This window comes from Pteropus alecto, unplaced genomic scaffold, assembly GCF_000325575.1.
Source record: "Pteropus alecto unplaced genomic scaffold, ASM32557v1 scaffold146, whole genome shotgun sequence".
NCBI classification, from domain to species: domain Eukaryota; kingdom Metazoa; phylum Chordata; class Mammalia; order Chiroptera; family Pteropodidae; genus Pteropus; species Pteropus alecto.
Genome location: NW_006442107.1, coordinates 32,666,366 through 32,690,505, shown reverse-complemented (window position 1 = coordinate 32,690,505; position 24,140 = coordinate 32,666,366). Strand labels below are relative to the sequence as shown.

At 34.2% G+C, this 24,140-nt stretch overlaps 1 protein-coding gene across 4 annotated transcripts in view; it reads right to left on the bottom strand.

Annotated features, from left to right (window-relative positions):
• ANKRD12 (ankyrin repeat domain 12) overlaps positions 1 to 24,140 on the bottom strand; it is a 118,595-nt gene that overhangs the window by 12,709 nt on the left and 81,746 nt on the right. For all 4 annotated transcript variants that reach the window (XM_006920075.3, XM_006920076.3, XM_025038561.1 and 1 more), the window contains 3 exons: positions 7,575 to 12,268; positions 4,544 to 4,642; positions 1,434 to 1,577 (listed from right to left, as the gene is read on the bottom strand). In XM_006920075.3, the coding sequence (XP_006920137.1) occupies positions 1,434 to 1,577; positions 4,544 to 4,642; positions 7,575 to 12,268 (4,937 nt within the window). The remainder of the gene's footprint in view (positions 1 to 1,433; positions 1,578 to 4,543; positions 4,643 to 7,574; positions 12,269 to 24,140) is intronic.

Genomic DNA, 24,140 nt, shown 5'->3' with positions numbered 1-24,140 from the left:
AGATATTATGTCTCCCAGTCTTGGTAGAGTGGCCTTAGGTAGTAGGTGTCCTGTGAGGCCCAATGGTGCAGTCTCCTTGGTCACTTGAGCCAGGTGCTTCAGGTGTGTCCCTTGTGTAGGTTGTGTGTACCCTCCTGTTGTAGCTGAGCCTTGAATGATGTTAGCACATCAAGAAGAAGGACTGACCCTCAAGCTAATTGGTGAGGACTGGCCATGACTATAGCGGAGGAGCTGTTGTGCAGGAGCAGACACTATGAAGCAGGATTCGCTTTGGCATGGATCTGGTGCCTGCCGAGTTTGTTCTTTGGGTGTGTCATTTGTGGAGGTGGTTGATTGGTGTTCTGGTGCAGGGCAAGGCCAGTTGCTGCCTGTGCCCTGACCAGGGCCACTTGTATGAACTACAAAGTGATCTGCACATGGTTGCCACTTGTGCTGGGCTTGGGACTGATTAGCAAGAAGTACAGGGCACAATGAGGCCAGACGCTGATTGTCTAGGGTTTGTGAGATTTTACAAAGGTCCGCAGCATGAGGCAATATACATCATTTGTATGAAAAGCCCCTGGTAGCAGCTTGGGTGGGGCCGCAAATTGGGTGGGGCAAGCTCTCAAAGAATCACCAGGGCTGGGCAACTGGTGTTAGGTAGGTTGATGGGAGACTCAGATATGGCACTCGCCTGCATGCGGGGTGGGGGTGGGGTTCAACAAAGGAACAATGGTTTCTGTCAGCACTCTTGTCCGGAAGAAAACTGCACCTCCAGCTTTCGCCCTGAAGCTGGACAATTCAGTTCCTCTTTGTATGTCCCTGGCAAATTCAAGCTGCTGCCCCCAGTGCTGGAGCTCAGAGTGAGTCCATCAGCAGTAAGTTCGTGCATGGGCCCTTTAAGAGGAACGCCTGTTACTCCAGCAGACCCACTTGTCACTCAGCCAATCTCTGCTGGTTTTCAGACAGAAGTTACAGGGACTTACCTTCCCAGCACTGAAACCCAGGGCTGGGGAGCTTGGTGCGAGGCTAGGACCCCTTGCTCCTCAAGTGGAGACCTTCGTACCTGAGATATCCCTCCTGATTTTAAAATGCCACATGTCTCTGCTCCTCCCCTCCTACCAGTCTCATTCTTTGGGTGTGTCACTTAAGAAACAAATTACAAGTTATCTATAGGGGCACTATCCTAAACATATAGCTGTTTTATAATAGCCTAAACACATATCTGCTTTTATAATATAAGCTTTTAAATTATAAATATCATCATTAGACATTATGTTAGAGGACTTTAGAAAATACAGGATCAGGTGATATGGGACTACTTTCAGGTGGTTCGAAAGAGTTGATTTCTTCTTTGAGCTTTAATGATCGTTGAAATAAAGTTTCTTCTACGGAAATAGATTAAAAAACACCCCATTCTAACAGCATTCTAACAGTATCAGTGAGCACTTTACCTGAGCATCCAGTGGCACACTGTAGACTTCTGCATCCAGTAAAACAGTGCATGCACTAAATGGCAGTGTTTGATTTGCCAATGTTCTTGCAGCTCTGTAATGAACTCGTAGAACTTCCTGTTCATTAGATACAATGAGTTTTTCCTAGTTGAACAAAGAATTTTAAAAAATCAATTCTTCAACCACTTGTTTTCAAATAAAATAAAACCACTTAAAATGTGCTAAAGAATCTGTGTCTCAGAGTAGTTTTTTTCTTCACAGTAAGCTTGAAAAATTTAGGAACTCTTAGTGTTCTAAAAATGTAAATAAATTTTTTTTCCAAATTGGCATTCTCTTTTAAAAAGTTTGCTTTCTCTCTTCCTCTTTTGTTCCTTTCTTTTCAATTACAGTTGACATTCAATATTATTTTATATTAGTTTCAGCTGTACAGGATAGTGGTTAGATATCTATATAATAAAAATTATCTTTTAAAGTGTACAATGGTGACTTTTAATATATTCACCAAGATGTTCAATTATTGCCACTAATTCCAGAATATTTTCATCATTCCCAAAATCTTTCCCTGGCAACTACTACTCTATTTTTTGTTTCTATGGATTTATTCTGAACATTTCATATAAATGAGATAAACAATACGTGGTCTTTTGTGACTGGCTTCTTTCATGTTGCATGTTTTCAAGGTTCATTTGTGTTTAAGCAAGTATAAGTACATCACTCCTTTTTATGGCTGAAGGATATTCCACTGTGTGAATATACAACATTTTATTTATCCATGCACTAGTTGATGGCCTTTTGGTTTGTTTCCATCTTTGGTCTACCATGAATAATGCTGCTATGACTATTCATGCTCAAGTAAATAACTAGGAATAGAACTGCTAGGTCATATGGTAATTCTATGTTTAACTTGTTGAAGAACCACCAAACTGTTTTCAACAGAAGTATCATTTTATATTCTCAACAGCAATGTATGAGGGTTCCAATTTTTTCACATCCTTGTCAACATCTGTCATTACGTCTTTTCTTATTATAGCCATTCTAATGGGCTTGAAGTGGTATGCCATTGTGGTGGCAGCTTCTCTTTTATAAAAAATACTTTCACAGAAATAAACACAATGTACTCTGATGTTAACTACTTGTAAACCTCTGATAATCACAATATAATCATTCCTTAATGTGTTAGTTAAGTGGGGTTCAAAATTTCCAATTATGTAACATGAAGAGTTACCCTATCAGAAGGTTAATGGAATGATCGAGGCAATTTTCTGCATTTAGCTGAAAGGGAATTCCTAGGGTCCAGCTGCAGATACCATCCTGATCCTGGTGATAGACTTGTGCATCTGGTGGTAACTATCTTCTTTGGCTTAACATCAATTAGGAGAAGTCTGGTTAGCACTTCAAGGACAGAGGTAATGATATGCCTAAATATTCCACTTGAGATCATCATTCTTAATGTTGTTATCTTTAAACTTCTAGAGCAGAATCTCTCAAATAATGTCTTCTGAGAATGGGTTTTACATTTCCCAAAGCATTGCTTCCACTTAGTTCTTAGGGAAGGCATAATGGGGCATGGGGCTGGGGCTCTGGCTGCAAGTTGTGTTCATTCATTTAATATAGTATTTAAATGCTATTGTTTTCTATGGGAAAAAAACCTCAGAACAGCAGTTTTTAAGCTGGGTTCTTCACACGCCCAACAATCCTATAGATAGAATGAGGAAAGGGTCATCTGTAAACTTGGATGGGAAAAGAATGTCTTTATTTTCACTAATCTCCAACTGGCATTTCTTTTAATTATGAACATATGCTGCAAACCACAGTAATATAAGAAGTATGACAAGCATCTTTGTCATCCACATAAATCACAAATATTTTCAATTTATGTTATAGTTGTTGTAGATGTTGTCCTCCAATATTTACACTAATTTCTTCTTTGAAATTCCAATAGTTATCACACACAATAGCAGTTTTCCTTTATAAAGATAACTGTGCAACACAGCTGTCCTACTATCAAGCAATTCTGTAGCTAGTAGTTTATTCTGTAACCAAATTGTCAAGTTGTTTATTTTCACACTGGTTAGACATTTAAGTTGCTTTCTAGTATTCTGCAATTCTAAATTATTTTGTTGCTCAATATGTGGAAGGATGTGAGTCATTTTCACTACTTGTTAAAGTTCTGCAAATTGTACAGTTCAAATGACAACTCTTACATGTGTGTAAGGTGGCATGGCTTTTGTATATGCCTGACAGGTAAAAAAGCTATTGATATGTATTATTTCACCTAAATTCTTAGTGCTAACAAATTGCTCAGGGACATGGGTCATGCACAGCATTGTAAGTTCTGTTATCAGTGTTTCTTTATTTGTTGTTCTTGTAGTAATGCCATAAATTTATTTTAAAACATGATTCTGAGAAAAGATTTTATATTTAGAGATTGTTACAGGGGTTGATGGCACAAAAAAAGGTTAAGAACCTCTGCCCTAGAGAACTAATCATATATGAATCAAAGAAATTATATACAAGGTTTTGTTTATATATGAGTATGGGTACATTCCTGTGAAAAAGAATCATAGCTTCTACCACATTTTCAGAAGTTCCTGACTCTCCCAAAAGATTAAGGTGTTATTTTTGTCAAGCAAAGTGAAATAACTTTTATGATTTTTATAAAAAGGTTTTTTCCCCCCCTGTCATTTCATGCCAAGACTAACCAGTAGAAACTAGAATACTAAGGCAGACCTAAAAGGGCCAGTAAGCACAGCCTTTGTTAATTTTAAGTATTTTGCACCAAAGTAGCGCTGGTACCAAGCAACAATTCCAAAATGTGGAAATCCAAATGTCCAACTAGGAATTTACTGTTACAGTTCTGTAAATCCAACAAATGACAAGAAATTATTAGACACTTTTATACATCAAAAAATATACTCAACATGAATTGTAACATGGAAGAAGGTATCCTAAAACAGGCTTAAAAATTCTCCATCTGATTGCATAAGCACAAGGTAACAAACAACTTCCCAAAATGGTTCTAAATAAGAAAAATTCACTAATATAAAATTGTAGGCCATCATAATCTATTGTGAAAAGTTACTTTTAGCGTAAATGTAAATATTTCTTACCCTTTCAATACTGTGTTGCAAACGTAGTTTCATCCTTACAACTTCCTGTTGCCGAAAAAGCTCTTTAAGTGGATCTGACAGTGAAGGAGGTGGTGTAATCTAAATTAAAAAAAAATTAGTTAAACGTATTAGGTTTAATTTATAATAATAGGCTATTCTTATAAAATTAAGCCCTTTTAGTAGATAACTTCATGAAAATATAAATTCTGATATTCTCTGAAATGATAATGGTAACGATTATACAACTGGTTGTTACTGCTCAATTTCAACTATTTAAAACACAGTGGGGCATTCCAGCAAACTTACATGTTTTGAGACCATAGCAAATTTCAAAGAGCAAATCAGAAGGACTAAAGAAGTTATTTATTAAAGAGAGATACTTTAAAGTATCATTAAGTGATAGCTCACAGACAGGGAGAGGAGTCTCAAAAACAAAAAAGCATCTAGCAAACAATCCTGAAGATTATAGCAGTCTGAGTGTATCAGTACTCAGTGTATTGCAGAAATGGTAAAAATCAAGCACTAAAGTGCTGAGTTTTACATTTAATGAATTAAGTCTTTTATAAAATAGGTGAAATTGTTTTCTAATAGACTTGTGGTTTCCAAACTTCTTTATAACATGTGATAATCCATTTTCTTTATCCATACTCCAAAAAGCTTATGATTGGTTAATCTCTAATTTGATTATTCTGGTGGACTGTGCTTTCTGGTAGATGCTGGAGGTTCAGAAAGCTGACCCAATCTATTCATGTACTCTATCATTAACATAAAGACACATCCAAGTATGGCAACAAATGTCTGTGATCCTTGAATATTCTTCTTGTTGTACCATATCATGAAGCACAATGTTTGTCTCATCTTCAGAAAAGTCAGAAGAGTCAACTAAGTTATACTGTGCCAGACATACTGAGATATATTCCTTTATCCTAATAGGCTGACAATAATTATAAGCTAGGACAAGAAATGGGGACAATATTGATACTCCAAGAAGTTCTCATTTAAATAAGTTCTTTAAAGTGTTACCTATATTTCAAGCCTATGATACAACTGCATTTCAGTTAAAATTTCTTACCCTTTAAGGGGAAATAAAAGAAACAGAAAAATTCTTAGTGTGTATTCTTTGAATCATTAACAAATTATTTTGCTTAAAGTATGACAAATTTACTTATAACTCTATTCTTTTAAATCTACTACTACTGCTTATTACTAGTAGGGTTATATAAAAATCTGCCTTTTACGATTTAAAAGGCACTAGCATCAGGTATATTCTGTGGATGTGGGACTAAAAAACCATCTTTCTTTAAACTTTTTTTCTCTGAACTGGGCTTTGGAAGGAGGAACACGTGGCAAAGGCTTTGTGAAACAGACAGCCTGGGGATCATCATGTACAGTAGGGTAGTAACTACAGCCAAGCCTAGAAAAGTATGGGAAGTCCTTGTATATGCTGATGGAGATTTTGGTCTATAGAAAATTGAGTCTCTAAAGATGTTTAGCTGGGTAGTCACATAATCAGATCTGAGGGTTTTTTTTTTTTTTTTTTAAAGGGAATGAGGACAAATCATTCTTTGTGGTCTACGTGAAGTCTGACATCAGAGCGAATGGCATGGTATATGGTTATATCTGCCCCCACCAACCTTCCAGGAATGAGGCACTTAGCCTCCAACTCCTAAGACTGTTTGTTGGTGGCTGACAGTTCTCACTGGAGTTCTAAGAAATGATGATTCAGAGAAGCAAGCTGGTGTGGCCAAGGTCATGTTTCCTTCCTGACTGTAGGTTATTTATCAGAAAGGCGATCCCATTCCAGAGATCCCATGGGTTCAGCCGAGGTCATTGTTGCAACTGCATTTCAGTTCCATTTCTCACTCTGCTCAATTCTGCTTCCCTCACACACTTACATGTATTGTTCCTCAGAGCACTCACCAATAAATCTCTTGCACACAATCTCAGAGCCAGCTTCCTGAGGAATCAAACCTATGTCTGAAAGTCATTTAGGTGAGGATGCCCAGGAAGCAAATACATTTGATTCTGGAGGTCAAAAGAGATGATATGGAGATTTTTTATAAGATTTTTTGGGGACTAACTGGCACATGGAAAGACTGCTGAAACCATGGCGATAGATAAGACCACACTGACAAAAAGCTGACTGAAGAACTGATTCCTAGACAACTCAGATGTTTAAAGTGTGGATAGACGAGTAATTAAAAGAGATAGAAAGATGAGTCAGTGAGGCAAGAGAAGCAAAAAGAGAGGAGAACCACCAGGAAAGACTGAGGCAGGGTGGGGGGATTTTATGAAGATTAAGATGGCCACAGTGTCAAATATGACTGAGATCAAGTAGAAAAAGAAAGAGGTCAATGAATCTGGCAATTACAAGCTCACTGGTGACCACTGCCAACGCATAACAGTCAAAAGATGAAAAGGAGGGGATATAGAAGAAACATGAGGCACAGACTTCTCTCCCAGAGCATGATAGTGAAGGAAAGAGAAAGGGTGAGCTTGACAAACTGACATAGTCAAGGGGTAACTTTTTTTTCCTAGGATGGAGACCCAATGTTTGGAATGGGTGGATAAAGGCCAACGGAGTGGGGAAATTGAAACATATACTAGCGAGAAGTATTTTAATAGAGGAAGGTTCAGAGAAGACTGGAGGGAATAGGATCAAAAGTACATGTAAAGGAATTACTCTTTAAAGAAAGGTACAAAAGGAAAAGCAGATAACGAAAAACAAAATACTGTAGACCAGTATTGGTCAATAAGGCAGCCACTAACCACACATGGCTACTGAGCATTTACTGAAATGTGGCTAGTTTAAATTGAGATGTACCGTAAGCGCACCAGATTTCAAATAATTAGCACACACAAAAAAATGTCAGTATAATTTTTCTATATTGGGTTAAATAAAATATTACATTAATTTCACCTGTTTCTTTATACTTTTTAAAATGTGGCTACTAGATTAATTTGAAACTACATATGTGACTTGCATTGTATTTCTACTGGATAACACTGTATATCTAGTGATGTTACTTACTGTGGGAATGCAAATCTTGCTTAAGGGGTTTCCGTCCAAGAGGTACGATCCATTAAATGTCACGTATTCATCATAATACTGAGGTGCTTGAGGAATAACGCTACACAACAATTTGCGCTTTTCTTCAATTTTTTTCCTTATATGCAAGTATTCAAAATATGGATTCGCTCTCTCTGAACTGTATGGTTGAATCTCATCTAGTTTCAGAGAATCTACAATGGCTGCCAGAGACTGTTGAGTTTTCTCTTTTGCTTGTAGTAAAGACGGACTCACTTGCACAGGTTGAGGTACACGCGACACTTTTCTCTTCCGTGGGTGATGAATTTGAGGATCATCTTCTTCAGTTAATCTTATTCTTCCTCTGGGAGATGAAGATTCACTGTCTTTTTCTGGTAATAGTGTACAGCTAGCAAGAATCTGTTTGCTTTGATTTGCCATTGTATTTGCTTTGTTCCTAGTCATCCTTTGAGGGATTTGGCTTTCAGTTTTATCATCTTCAGCATTTTCTTCTAATTCTACTTTAATTAGTTGACCATCTTTGTGCATTTCTGGCTGAGCTGGTTGCTGTGAATGGTTTTCCAGATTTGATAAAGTGCTTTGTTGTGATTCATCATCTTCAATAGAAAGCAAACACTTTTCACTTTCAGGATCAAGTTTTGGATTATCTTGTTCATTTAGGTTTCCTTTTGGCATCCCTGCATTTTCACATAAATCAGAATCGCACTTATCATTCGAATTAGTAAAAACCAAACTCTCCAGTTTTTCTTTTTCATGTGAAATAACCTGAATATCAGAAATGCTATTTTCAACCTCACGGCCAATGGAAGACTTATACATTAGTTTGCTAAACGTATAGTGTATATTTAGCTGGGAAGAGGAATCACTTCCATTAAAGTCCTTTCCTGATGGTAAAACAGGCAAAGTATTAGCTTTCTCAAAATTTGGCAATGCTTCTTTAATAGTGCTTTCAGAGTACACTGGAACAAAGGCATCTGTCTTTTGAACATCTGTTAGGGGAAAATTATTTTCCATATCTTTTGTAGATTCAGTATCAGTATCTAAAACAGAACTGATAATTTGAACTGCATCTTTCTGTTGTAAAATACCTGGCTCTTGATTGGCAACATATGACAAAGACATATGTTTAGAAATAGATTCAGCATCTGCAAGTGACTGGCTGTGGAAAGAGCAAGGTTGCTGTGAAGGCAGAAAGGCTGCTGCATCCTGAGCACAAGAGTTTACTGGCAGTTCAGCCTGGTGCAGAGATAAAAAGTCAGTATTCTGTTCTTTCAATATTTTGTTTTCGGAATTACAAAAACCCTGGCCAGAAGAATCTTGATCAGGTGTACTAGAATTTGGGCAGATAAAGTCACTGGTGCTTAATGATTCCAGTCTATCAGCAGGTATCTCCATTTTATTTTGGATCACACCAACTTGATTAGATGGCTCTAAATGTACAGGACTGTCTATTAAAGTGCCCACTGGAGCAGTATTCTTGATAACATTTATATCGGTTGAAATATATTTGCTGTTTACAGATCTAGATGGAGAGGCTGCAAAACTGGAATGTATGTTAGACACATTTGAAAGTTCTCTTTCAGGCACATTTGAAGATACCTCAGGTTTGGGAGAAGGACAAATATCTCTTGGCGCAGCTAAGCCACCTTGATTGTTTTCTTCTATTGTTTGGAATTGTTTTGTATGTTCACAAATGACAGATGGCATGCTACACTTTCTAACTTCTACACTTGGTCTCCCCTCGTTTATAACTAGTTTAACATCATCTACAGAAGATGATCGGAGATGGGATGTTGGAAGTCTGCTTGTATATGGTGGTTTAATCCGCTCTGGCAGTTCAGGTAGGCTATCCAACTCTCTTTCATGAAGGGCAGGAGATTTGGCAACTGGCAGAAAAGGTGACTGGGAAAAAGACATTTGGGAATCTGAACCCTCTAACATAAAGTCAGAGTCATACTCAACTGGAAGCCTTGGAGTTGTCACTGTAGTATGACAGGAATCTTCTGAGCTAGCAACCGAAATCATGGATACAGATCTGGAGCTGAGACCCGGCTTTTCACTTTCTGATCTAGGAGATCTGTTTAAGCTATTATCTGAAACAAAGGATGATTTCCCTAAATTCATTATAGTTTTGGTGTCAACAGATTGTGATCTGTTACTTATAGCATCTTTACATTGTTTCTCCTTGGTATAAGCATCAGTCAACTCTGAACTCTTTGACCTCATAAGCTCTTTATTTTTGGACTCAGCTAGTGCATGCTTTGTTATTTTCTCTTTGTCTTTTACTTTAAGTTCTAAACAATTACGATTTCTCAACCGTTCCTTTTCTTTTTGCTTAATTTTTTCCTTATGTTTTTTGTGCCACTGTTCTATTTCTAGGTCTTTAAGGCTCAGCATTCGTTCAAAACTTGTCTGCATTAAATCATCATTCAGTAACCTCTTTTCTTTAGGTCGAATATCTTTTGATACTAGTGATGACTTAGGTTTGGGCTTATCTGCTTCAGATTTTAGTCTGAGTAAACTATTTAGTTGAATTTTATCCTTATGTTTGTCTCGTTCTTTGTATCTGTCTATATCTTTATCTTTTTTATCTTTTTCTTTTCCATCAGGAGTTTTCAAAGGTTCATCTTTTGTTTTTTCTTTAACAGATAAAGTTTTGTCATGTTGTACTTTACTACTGTCTGCTATACTTGACTTCTTCTCTTCCTGGAAGTGTTTGCAATTATTTACACTTTCTTTATCTCTAGATTTTTCCTTTTTATCTATCTCCCTGTCTTTATTTTTGCTTTTTTCTGATTTAGTGTAGTCACTATTATCTGACTGTTTGTTTTTTTTTTCCATCAAGTGCTTTTCTTTGCTTTCCACTACATGCCTCTCTTTTTCAGGTTTTTCTTTGTCATGTTTTCTATCCATCTTTTCTCTACTTTTCTCTCTGTCATCAGTTTTCTTAATAGTAATATTTTTTATCTTCTCACCTTCTTTATAACATTTCTCTGTGTGATGTGAATATAGCTTGTCTTTTTCTTTTATTTTGTCAACACATTCACTATCTAATTTATCTTTCTCTGACTTATGCTCATGTTTTACCTTCTTCTCTTTTTCAGAATTTTTTCTTTCAGCTTTCTCAACATCCTTTTCTTTACTTTGAAATCGTTTCTCAGATTTCTCTTTATTTTCTTTTATATGTTTTTCTTGTTTTTCAATTTCTATTTCCTTTTCCATTGAATGTAACCCTATAGAATCCTCACTGGCACTTATACCTAAAGAACTGAATTCTATTTCTTTATCTATAGGTACATTCTCTCTTTCTTCTTTTAAATCTTTTTTTTCCTCCCTAAAGGATTTCTCACTTTCCTTTTTGACCTTTTCTCGTTCTTCTTTAAAGTTCCTCTCTTTTGAGACATGCTTTTCTTTGGGTGATTTATCATCTTTTATGTTTTTTTCCAACTTTGACTTTTTTTCTAACACTAGGGAGTCATGTTCCATATTCAAAAAGAGATCTTCAGTTTCATCACTTTTAAAAAAGTTCTCTTTCCAAAATTCTCTATCAAATTCCACACTCCGCTGCAGTTCTTTACCACCATCCCTATTTTTGTATTTTTCCTTTTCACCTTCAATTTCTTTTTTATGCTTTTCTTTTTCCCTCTCTTTATGTTTCAATTTATGCTTTTTTAATGTTTTACCCTCTTTATCCATTTTTTTCAGCGTGCAATCTGAATTTTCAAATGCTGGACTATGATCTTCATCCTTTATTTTAGCAATTGACTTTTCGGCAAATTCTAGGTGGAAATCTTTCTGATGTTTATTTTTTTCCTTATGCTTACAAGATTTTACACTTGAACTCTCTGGCAAGAATTCAGATTCTGCGTTATCATACCGAACAAGATCAGGCTGTAATGACATTTCAGAACTTCCCGGTGATAAACATGTTTTGGTATGTTCTTGCTTTAGTGGTGCTGACTGCTTTTCACTTAGTCCACAAGAATGTTTGGGAGATTTACCAGTGGAAATATGAAATAAATGTAATGATGTATCATCTTTTGGGCTAAAAGATTTCCTAAAATTCCCCTCCTCTCTGGTCTTTTCTGAACAGTCTAGAGTAGTATTAACTGTCAAGTTTGTTACTCTCGTATTTTCTTTCCCCTCTTTTTCTTGCTTCAGCTCTTGGTTCTCTTTATTTTTGTTCTGGTTCTTTAATTTTCTTTTAACTTTGCCTTTCTGTTTGTGTTCATTTGAAACTCCATATTCCTTTTTGGTTTGTATATCAGAATTTGATGTTTCAGGGACAGAGCATGGAGTAGAAACCTTTTTGTTCTGAAGAATTTCTTCATCTGAACTTTCAGAACTTGAATACAATACCCTAGATGGCTTTTGTTTTTTACTTCTAAATGATTTAGGAAAGAAAGCTTTTTCTTGTTTTGCAAATAAACTATTCTTTTCTACTTCAGATTCATTCTCTTTTCGTAGCTCTTTCCTAAGAATATGCCTATCATCAATCATTTTATTTAATTCTTCATCATCATCATCTTTGAACTCATACTCATCAAGGGCAGATGGAAGAGGAGCTTTACTGGGAATTACTTGTTTACTTTCACTGATGAGAGAGTCTTTCTCAGTCTCAGAGTCAATATTTTCATCAACGCTGGAAGGATTTACAGACCGAACCTCTTCAGAATCTAGAATAAGAAAAGAAATCTGTTGTTGGCCAAGACAATTATCAGAAAAATAAGATAGAGAAAAAATAGCATATATAGTAAATATTTTAAACAATTCAGAAAAAAATTTCAGATTTATATGTGAATGCAATAAAAATATGTAAGAACTCTGCTACAAGTGTCGTGGAAAAGCTTTATAGAAAATCTGCTTCAGGATGAGATCCCTTGACACCTCTAAAAGCATACAATATACTAAATTTATAATACATATATCATAAATACACAATATGAAGAAATTCACAACCCAAGGAACTTAGGGAAACACTGGCTACTAACGTTATGTAAAATTTTACATATATGTACATTTTTTTCCTGTACAGACTATTTAACTTGATTCTTTATTGCAAAAAAGGTTAAGAACCACTAACTTAGAGTTTAATTAAGTAAACATCAGATTGTTTGATATGTTTCAAGAATTTTTGTTATTAAAATCTTAAGGGATCAAGTGATTCCCATAATGGACAGTAATTTAAATAAAGGTGAATGGTTTTGACTATACAAGAAATGACTACTTGGTTTAAAAAAAAAAAACCCAAAGAGTACCCCCTCATTACATAATCAAGATTGTAACAGATAAATTGAACATGCAATTTGAAAAAAGCTACTCTGTTCTTTAGCTTTCTTATCTATAGTAATGTATCCTGATATATATTTCAATATAATAGAGGAAATAATAGGCCCAGAATTCCTACATATTTTTAAGTACACAAAAATTTAAGTACATAAAAATTTAATTGCATCCAAACTGTTGTATAAATGTACACAAAGTACTGCTATATTCTATTTCTTGATATCATTTCTAAGAAAAATATTTTATTCCTTCTAGGTGGGCACCTTAGCTGAAATGTTGTACACATGGGGCCTCTAACTGAAAAGAAAACCCAGGCCTCTCTGACCAAGGGGTTAAGAGTGTGGGGGAACCAAACTCATTACAAAATAATACTTCATTTGCTAAGTAGTTAATATTAAAATTATAAATTTAATACATTAATCTTCTTCTAAAGTGATCTAGCTCTCAAATATTCTCTTTACACAAAAATTCAAATTCCAGGAGTATTTTGGAATGTCTATAAGGTATTGTACACTGTAGAACTCTAGAGAGATCACTATCTTGTTTTTGGAGAAGATATTCCAAGACAATATTACTAAATGCCAATGAGTTATATAGTTATACTGACACATGGTAATAGAAAAGAGAACATTTTTGAAATTATAATTACTTGTACATATGCAAAAAAAAAATAACTTTCCATTTCCAATTATCAATACTGCAATACAAAGTATCAAACTACAAAACTTTGTTGCAAAAAAGTAAAACCTACTTTAGTATTTATTTTGGTCCTCGATTATATGAATACCAAAATATGTTCTTATGCAACAGGCATTCTCTGTTAATCTCTTATTTATAATTTTTTCTTAAGACTTCTCTACTGGTAGTTTTCAAGGATTTAATTCTTCATGGCTTATGTATAACTATATTCCGTTTTTTGTTAGTTTTACTGGAAATGGAGTATGATTTTTTCCCTTTGCATATCCCACAAAATCTCAGTTCTGCACTTAGAATCAGTCATCAATAAATACTTATTATGCTCCGACAGGCACACAGAGCTAGGAGCTAGTAGTGACAAGATGAAAAAAAAAAAAAAAAAAAAAAAAAAAAAAGCCACGCTCTTAACAGTTATACAATCTGAGAACTGTTACAATGGCAGTAGATAGTAGGCCCAAACGGTGCACCTGGGAGATTCTGCTTAGGAGAACTAGAGGAAAAAAGCAGGCTTCTCAAAGAAGTAGCACTGAAGCTGAAACATGAAGAATATATAGGAATTTCAGGAAGGATTTCAGGGCATGAAAATTAATTATAAATAGGTAGCTTAAATCACAGCATGTATATAGTTTCATATATGCCTTTTTTTATTTAACAGATCATAGACATTTTATTTTGAAGCTACATTTTCTTCACTACTATTTTTAAGGGTTGCATATTACAATGAGTTAATACATAATCATTTAAACAGATTCTTTTATTGAGGGGACATTCAAGTTGCTTCCAATTATTTGATATTGTAAATATTTAATGATGCAGGAAAATTTTGTATATATCATTACTTGAAAACAGCAGTATATCAATTTGTGTACATGTGTATGTGTGTGTAGGAAAAAAGAAACAAGAGAAATACATCTAAACCGGATACGTGTTAAACTCTGGCTGGAGGAAATATAGGTAATTTTTATTCCATTCTTCAAGCTTTCCTGTATTTTCCAAATTCCTCACATAACACATGTATTGCTTTCATCATCACAAAAATTTTTTTTTAAAAAGTTCACCTTAAGGCTGCCAACATGGCATCATCCTGGGGCTGTTAGAAGGAAGAACCATTTTCAGGATCTCCAGCTTCTCACCAGTACCTCCATAGTCACTTCTCCGGTCTTCTTGACCAGATATAAATGTAGAGGGTACTCTCGCCCACCTGAGGCACTGTGGGCATTAGAGACCTGACCCTGGAACTCTAAAACATCATTGAATACTGAGAGTGAACAAAGATAGTCTTGCCTTATCCTACTGTTTGTGGGAAAGACAAAATAAGCAAGAATCATAGGCCAGACACCCATCCGTGAGGATGGAGGCTTCTGACAACCAGATTTGAAAGTAATTTCTCCTTGATGGAGTGTCTGCAAAGAAAGGAAATCACAATCTAATGGAAGGAAAACATGCAAACCAATGATCTCAAGTCGCTTCTCTAAGTGCTGTGAGATGCCAGAGAAAGCCATTGAGTTTTGTCTGTAGCATCTCAGGGCCTTGAAGGCACAACCACTGGCACCAGAGCACAGGAGAGACCCTGCCAATGCCAGAGCACAGGGAGGACATCCTAGAACCGTTCACTTTTATCTGTTTCTCCATTTTGCCTTTTGTGCAGTCCTAGAGATCTCCCTAAACTCCTTAATCTACCACCGATGGATTTCATGGACTCATCTTTACTTCTTTGACTCTAAAGTATAAAATAAAGAACGAAACTGTAATTTTTGGGGTGATCATTTAAGTTCTATAAATGTCTAGACACTATGTTGTAAACGTGAAAGAAACATAATCCAGAATGTCTAGTGTAATTGAGAAATAAAAAATTTATTAAAAAAAAATTCACTAACACATGTAAAATGGTATCAGTGTTTGATTATTGGTGTAGCTCATTTTTCCACATGTATTTCTTCCCATAACATCACTATAATTTCTTTAGCCTATGTTCTTTTGGTCCTTTTTTTTGCCTATGCATATTTATACATTACTTAAATTATACTACACATATATATCTTATGTATATTTTACTTATAGTGCTTATCATTTTGAATATATGCATTAAAGGCTAAATTCAAATTCTCTAAGGCTTACACATATATGTGTACCCAAAGAGATGCAAGGTGGTTTCTCATTTGTGTTTCTGATTCATCAACTGAAGATAATTAAGCAATGCTTTCCGATGCAGATTATACCTTTCTTCCTACGGTTCTTTTTAAAAGACTCATATTTTTAAAAAAGGGAAGTGTCAGTTCTAAAGTGAATAAGTTAGCCTGACACTCATTAATGTTCATGATGAGTGGAATCACTCCAGTGAAGGAATGTAACCTGACTTAGTCACTGAGTTGCAGGTACCTATCAAGCTGTCTCCTCTGCACAGTGGTACTCAGAGCCAGTAGCAATGACCAGAAGCTGGCTAGTCTGTGATCTCAGCAAAGATCCTACCTCTGTGGTGTCACTGCAGACCAGACTGAAATCCCTTTTATTCTCTAAGCAATCTTAGATCTTTTGATTTACTCTAACTACCCAGGAACATAAAGCTGGTCCTGAACTCTAGTGTAGTTGTAGCTTTTTTAAAAAGTGTTTGTTCTGTCTTAGGAGATGATTGTTTATAGTGAGAAAATTACATAGATTCTCTATATCCTCAAATTCTTATAGTTACAATGGCCACGGTTATCACTATACTAAGTTATTTTCCATTCTGTTTGAATATTTTTAGTTTTCAATATCTAATCAATAAATTTAAACTTGTATTTAAAACATTTTATCAAATTATTTCTGAAAAAAGCTCATTTAAATCTTTAATGTTTATCATCTCAACAATTTTATTTGGGAAACTAAGAAAGAAAAAAAGAAGGTTAAGCAATCATTAACACAAAATTTTTTGTTAAAGCATTTTTCTTCATAAAAAAACTGCTAAATAAAATAGAGCTTAATTGATTAAAAACACAAGTACATCTGAAAGCTGCTCTGGTACATCTTGAGGCACTTTCAGAAACTGCCAAAAAACACTAGTGACATCTAGAGAATAGTTAAATGTTATTTGAAATCACTATTATCCTTAGGCTTGACTTTTTCCCTTCTGAAGCTACCAGAAATTTCCATTTTTTTTTCTTGTGTGGTATTCAAAAAAAGCAGCAAGCAAATGGAGCCGATGTGACTAATGTAGGGAGATGACAGTACATAAAGTAAAGCCCTCCTTTAAAATCTCTCCAAATAACCAGTATGCATTTGACAAAGCAATTACATTTCACATGCCTAATAAAAAAAGTCAGCAGATGCTGGGCTTTTCGGTTTGAATTATCTTAATGATTATTATTTTTTGAAAACAATTATTCTACTAATGCCACATGTATTTCCAGAGTGGTTGATAATGATACAAAACTAAATATGCTGTGACCCTAACTTTAAAGAACTTACAGTCAAGTCTCAATTTGTCCTTTGAGATTCAACGAGCTAACTTGTAACTTCTTGGACTTCTTTCAGTTTTCTTAACTCAAGACTGAAAACATTCAACTCATTTACTTTCTCTTCCACAACTGCTTCCTCTTGCTGCTTAAAGCCAGTATTTTCCACCTCTCTGGCATAACCACCAATCTACTTATTCAAACTAAAAAACTTCAAACTGTTTTCAATCCCCTCAATTCAACTTCCAAATTCAACTGTTCAGAGTTTCAATTTCTGGACCATCTCTTGAATCCATCTTTCCTCTATTTCCACTACCACTGTCCTAGCTCCGGTTCTCATTACTCTTGCCTACATCAATTATCACCTTAAACCACAATGTGGCCAGCACTATATGTCATATTGTCCCTTTTCATCTGAAGGCTCTCTACTCTAAATTAAAACAAAAATTCCAATGATAGTATAAGACTTTTCAAAATTTGAAGTACCATTCCACTACTACCATTTATTGAATCTTATTATTTGCTATGCAAATAGTATTTGATCTTCACAGCAGCAATTATTATGCCCATTTAAGAGATATGTAAACAAAGTCACAGCCAGCCCAAGGTATTTGCTTGACTTTATGATGTATTCTACATTGTCTCCCATTTTTCATTCCTTCTTGCTATACACATTAGTCATACAAGTATACTACACTTCCTCCTCTCCAAACTTCCACGCATACTTATATGGATTCTTATCAGTTGCTCTTTATTATTTCCCATCTACTTAACTAGGAGATATTTTAGATTAGTGGTCAGAGAGAGCAGTTCCAAAACTTACATATAGGAAGGACCTAAAGGTAGTAATCTGTTGTGGGGAGGATGTTGGGTAGGGCACTTGTGTTGAGGCTAGGTTTGCATTGGTATTTACATGGGTAATATGCTTATTTGGAGTGGTTTGGAAGTGGGTAAAGTTAACTTCTCATTTACCCCTTGGGAACATGGGAACATCACTGTCTTGAAATCATTCTGAAAGATCTTTTTTTTTTTTTTAAATCCCTGTTATTCTGATCACAAGAATATGGGAGGTCAAAGATTGTGTTTCTCAGAAAAGGAAAGGGGCAAAGGGAGGCTACCTGCTTCACAATATTCCTCAAAGCATTCCACCTATTCTAGATGAGTAAGTGCTTAAATATATGCATACACCCACACACGACTCATCTTTCTGTAAACTTACAAAGGTATACTACTTGATTAATAGCATCTACAGAGAATGAAAAATCTGTATTTTATATTTGTAGGATGGAGGACGATAGGAGTGGTAGTGTGCTTAATGAAGGAAAAAAAAGGCTTATTTATGGAATTTTTGGAGTCTTTTCTGGGAGGGTAACCTCCAGTGAAGTAGTTGTAATTCTCTGCTTCTGTCTTCCACATTACTCAACAGGTATTTCAAATATAAGTCTATGATTTATACTAAGAGACTTTCATAATATCTAGCATATAGTAGGTACTTAATAAATGTACAAATAGAGAATTTTAGGACTGTATTAAGACATCAAGAAATTAAGTGGAGCTGTGGCTTATGGTGGGATAGGGCTGTACAAAGGGATATAAACATGAAATACAAATTTATCCAATTTATAATTTTGTATAGTATTCAGGTGGCGAATGACGTTGCCACTGACTACTGTTTTGCTAATTCACTGCTGTTGTCTCCTTTAAACTCAGCAACTGAAGAGGGTGTCTGTCAAACATTTCATCCACTTGCCATTAGTTCCAACATCATCTGCCAGGTAGAGCACAAATCTGTTATCTGATTTGCTCTAAGCCACCCTTAGCTTTCACAAGTCTACTTTCACACATTATGCCCTAATACACCTATCTTCCTATATTGAGCTCACACTTTTGCATATCAGCTGTTGAACATTTTTCAATTAGCCAGAAATTTATTTTTAAACAATGGTATCATCTTTATAGAGTTTGTAGAATTATTTGAATACCTATGTATTTTGTAATTTATGAAAATGGAAAAATTGCTGACACTAGTAATACAATTAAGATAGAAACTGCCAGATGTAATAAAAGTAAAAAATCCTTAGCCTCCTTCAGAAGCTCACTGACATGAAGATTGTTCAATTGTGAAAGAAAATACTAGATATAGCTATATATCTACATGCAAATATATATAGATATAGATATATAGAGTGTGTAAACATTTTGAAAAGTCATGATGAAAAATAAGGTTTTAAAATTATGGGCAAAATCAGTATGTAAAATATTTTAGTAACTTATACAGAGAGTTTATGCCAATTTTAAGTGCTAGAAATTAGTTTAAAAAGAAGCCTAATGTTCACCTTGGCCTTGACAAAAATTAAGAAAATTGACCAGAACTACTAAAATAATCTCCTGTTCAACCTCCAGCAAAATCCCCTTGTATCGCAAGAATCTTTTCCCTCCCAACATTAAAGTCAGTTTTCCATTAAACTCACTGTAGATAAATTAAGAAAATTTGAATTGAGGTAAGAATATACTTGGAAAAATAATTTTCCTTAAATGAAACATGAAGATGCAATGAACAAAATCCAGATTTTGGGAAAATTTACCAGGCAAATGATCAGGTTATTTCAACAAAAAATTGCAAGAACATAAGAATGAAAAGGGGATAGCTATAAATTTAAACAAGATACTCAGACATATCACCCAACTGCAATATATAAACTTTATTTGCAATATATGAACTGATTTTGAAGTTAAAAAGACTATGATTTTATCAGGCAATCAGAATTTGGAATAATAACTGGATTTAATAAAAACAATTTTAGTTTAGGTATAATAATGGTATTGTGGTTATGTTTAAATTTTTTTTAAATCCTTTTTTTAGAGATACCTATGAAATTGTTTCCAAGAAAATGACTTCAAAATGATGGGGTAGGGAAGAATGCAGAGAGGCACAACACTGGCCATAAGGTAATTATTAAAACTGGGTAATAAGTACATATGGGTTCATAATACTATTTTTTCTACTTTTGCATATATTTGAAAATTTCTATAATAAAAGTAAAAATATTAATTTGTTTATAAATTTTAATCTATCTTAAAAATGTTTTAAATAATGAATACATTCTGCAATGTACAGAATAAAACAAACCAAAACCCCTAGACATGTATACTATATTTAGTTTTTAAAATAATTTTCTTAATTTTCTGAACAAAACCAGGTAACATGTAAACATACTTTCAGGAATACATTACATATGAAAATGCATCCTTTCATTAAAATTTTTAAATCAGTAGGCTCTATGGCAAAAAACTTCCCCCAAACCCCCACATACTTTATTTTTAGAAGTGTTTTTACATAATAGAAGCTGAAACACTCAAATATAACGAGGAGTTTAGTCATGGCACACATCATAACAGATATCATTAAGTCAAATAAACATTCCTCAAATTCATATTGTGATTATATGCTGACATCGGGACCATCTGACTTTGAACTTTTCATGACTTTGAACTTTTCAGTATGGTATAATGGAAACGTACACAGTTTCTGCCTTTAGCACTATGTTCAAATCTTTGTTCTGCCACTTAACAGGTCAGCAATCTGTTATTAGGGATTAACTCTTAGGGCTGTTGTGAGGATTAAATTAATTTATGTAATGTACCTAGCATATCCTGGCATATACCATGCATGTGATAAATATTAACTCACTGCCTAGAAAGAGAAAAACGTAATTAAAAGCATTTAAAATAAAAAGTATGTTTAACATTAAATACTGCCAAATTCAATAAAGCACATATGTTAAAAAGGACAAATTCCACAACTTTTCATATTTGCTTAACTTTCTATCAGAAGACTGAAAACAAAAAGGTTCAGGCTGACTTCAGGCACTTATTTCACTTATTACAGGGTTACAATAGAAGTACGTGGTCCTTTAAAAGAGGGCAGTGGAAACCACCAGTCTTTCAAATAAACGAAGAACATATGTAGATATAGACTTTTTGTGGCGGTGAGGGGAAATTAGTAAGGGTAGAGAAGAAATAAAATACCACTCCCCCCCACCAAGTTTTTCTTAAATTAGTGCTTGGTGAAATTTATATTTTTATGGATAAAAGCACTAGTTATAATTGACAACATGTATAAAATATTTTAGTATTCCTCAAAAAAGGGAGAGGGAAAACAGGAGTGAGAATAGGGGTGATGGATGCACAATTACATAAACTGTTTCATTTGCTAATTGCAATTTAATGCCATTATACAGTGATTAAAAAAAGTTTGTACAACTTAACAAGAGAGAACTTTTTGTTGAAAATTATCCTTGGTAAAACTTAAAATGAATACGTATTTACACAAGTCTACAGGTTGTCTTATTCATCTTTATATCCACTTTCCATGTCCAGAATACTACTATGTAACAATTTTAAAAATAAAAATTTGTGCATGACCAGTTAATAAGTGGTAGAGCGAGGTCTTCAAACCCAAATTTCTGTGATTCCAAAATAGGTACTCACAACCATAATGCTATATTACTTCTGAGTACAGAAAAGGCACTGAATATAGTCAAGATAAACTGTACACCCTATAAAATGATGTCATAATGTGATCATTCCATAAGCATTCAATAAAAACCTTCTAATGTTTATTTCATGATCGAGTATACTGAAAAAACAACTCTGCCATAAAATCTAGGATCTAAAATAAAGTATGATATTAAATGAGGTTCACTGTTAATTTATATGTAAAATGTTTTGAATAAAAAAGAAAAATAACATAATGCTTTAAACATACCCATCCGAAGTTAAAGTTGAATTTCAAATATGAACTTGGATTAATTTATTCTTTGCTAGATCTTGAGATATTCACATCTTAGATACAGAATATCTTGATTTATATATTCCATAAGTGTATGAAATAAGAGATTATAAATACCTCATTCATGACTATTAATTATAAAAAGCAAAAAAGTTGAGGAATGGAGAAAATGGGTGAAGGTGGTCAAAGGGTATAAACTTCCAGTGATAAGATGAAAAAATTTTGAGGATGTATTACTGTACAGAATGGTGACTATAGTTAACAATACTGTACTGTATATCTGAAAGTTGCCAACAGATTTTGAAAGTTCTCATCACACACAGAGAACTGTAACTATGTGAAGTGATGGATGTGTCAACTAACCTTACTGCGATAATCATTTTGCAATATATACATATATTAAATCATTACATTGCACACTTTAATGTATGTCAATTATACCTCAATAAGGCTAGAAAAAAGCCATTCTTTGAACTACTGTAAATGATTATAAATGAGTAAACTTGATTAGATTTTCCCATTTTATAATGGTAAATATGATATTTTTTAAAGAGCATGAGGCTGCAATGTCAAATAAAATACAGTTCTGAATATTTCATTTAAATACTGGACATGGCTACTGTGATAGCCTTATTTGAAATTTCACTATTTTTAAAGCTAATATTTACCAAGTGCTTATTCTGTGCCAGTCAATATTCTATGTGCATTCATATATTAACTCATTTAGTCTTTTTAACACAACTTACTGAGTTATGACTGTAATCCCTATTTTACAGATGTGGAATCTGAGCACATATAGATTAACTAACTCGTCTATGATTAGAGATCCAAGGATCAAACCTTGATAGTATGGGAGTACTAAAATCTGAGCTCTTATAATTAAGACAGCCATTCCAAAGAGATGAGTGGAAAAAATGATGGTTTATGACCTGATTTCCTTGTCAAAGTATCTACAGTATCAAAAGCTTCATGTACGTGGGCACAAGCACATTGTGTAATGTATTCAACCACATTTAAGTATTCTTGTAATACTAGGAATACTATTTTAAAAAATTTTGCACTTGGAATGGTGTTTACAGGTCATGATTATTCAGACAGGCTAGTGTATAAAAAAGTCCTAAGCTATACTTCTTTAGTGACTTTTGTTTATTAATACTGTTTTTGTTTCATTTATTTTCAAACAGCATTTATTGTTCATTGTAAAACAGTTTCTGTTAGAAAACCAGGAAAATATAATGTAAATATATACACGCCTGTTAAAATGTACAGCTGAAACTTACTGAATTTTGTTAACCAATGTCACCATAAAAAATAATTAAAAAAAAAAAAAAAAAACCAGGAAAATACAGAGATGGGTAAAGAAAAGCCACCCATAAAATAATCTCACCACCCAAGAGTATCATTCTTCATAACTTAAAGTATTACATTTTATTTTATTTGAACTTAACTTACTTAGAAATAATAAAGTGAACAAAATTTCTGAGCTTCAGGTCTGTCCATCTGGCTCTTCTAAATTACCTGATGCCAGGAGATCTACTATTCCTTTCAGAAAGTATGCTTATACTCCATGAACAGCCTAAAATCATGTCACATTTTAGCTTGTTTTGTAGTTAGCCTATGACTTGTTCATATAGTTTACTTTCCCTGGAGTTTTTGCCTTTCTTCCTATTCATTAGATTAGACAATATGATTTCATATCATCAATACAATGACACAGTGACTGTCAGTATCTAATTCATACAATATGTGTATTGTTATTTATTCTTTTCTTGATAACATTTTTCACAAAGTTCTCGTATTTTGTTTTAAAATATGCCAACTGCTCATCGATGTCACTGGAATTTTTCATCAAAATCCTGAGTTAGTCTTCACATCTTCTATTTATTTATTTGTTTGTTTGTTTGTTTATTAATATTATTTATGCCTGGTCTTCCTAGGTGGTCTCCCATTCAAGTACTAACCGGGCCCGATCCTGCTTAGCTTCCGAGACTAGACATCGGGCTTGTTCAGGGTGGCATGACTGTAGACCATGGACCTTGGCTACACTGGGGCGCAAACCCAGGACCTTCTGTGTGTAAAGCAGATGTGCTAACTGCTACACTATGGAACCATGTCCTTCATATCTTCCTTTTAGATTTGTATTTATGTCACTGAAAATATACTATATGAAGTTCTTTTCAGAAAGAGAATAGAAAGCATGTCCAAAAATGTTTGTCTTAAACCCTTAGATTTGAGTGACAGGTAGTTGGAAATGGAATTCTAGGTTCAAAATAATTTTTCATAGGATGTTATAACTACGGCTCCACCTAACAACATATTTAGGAATTAGAAATCTGATGCCAA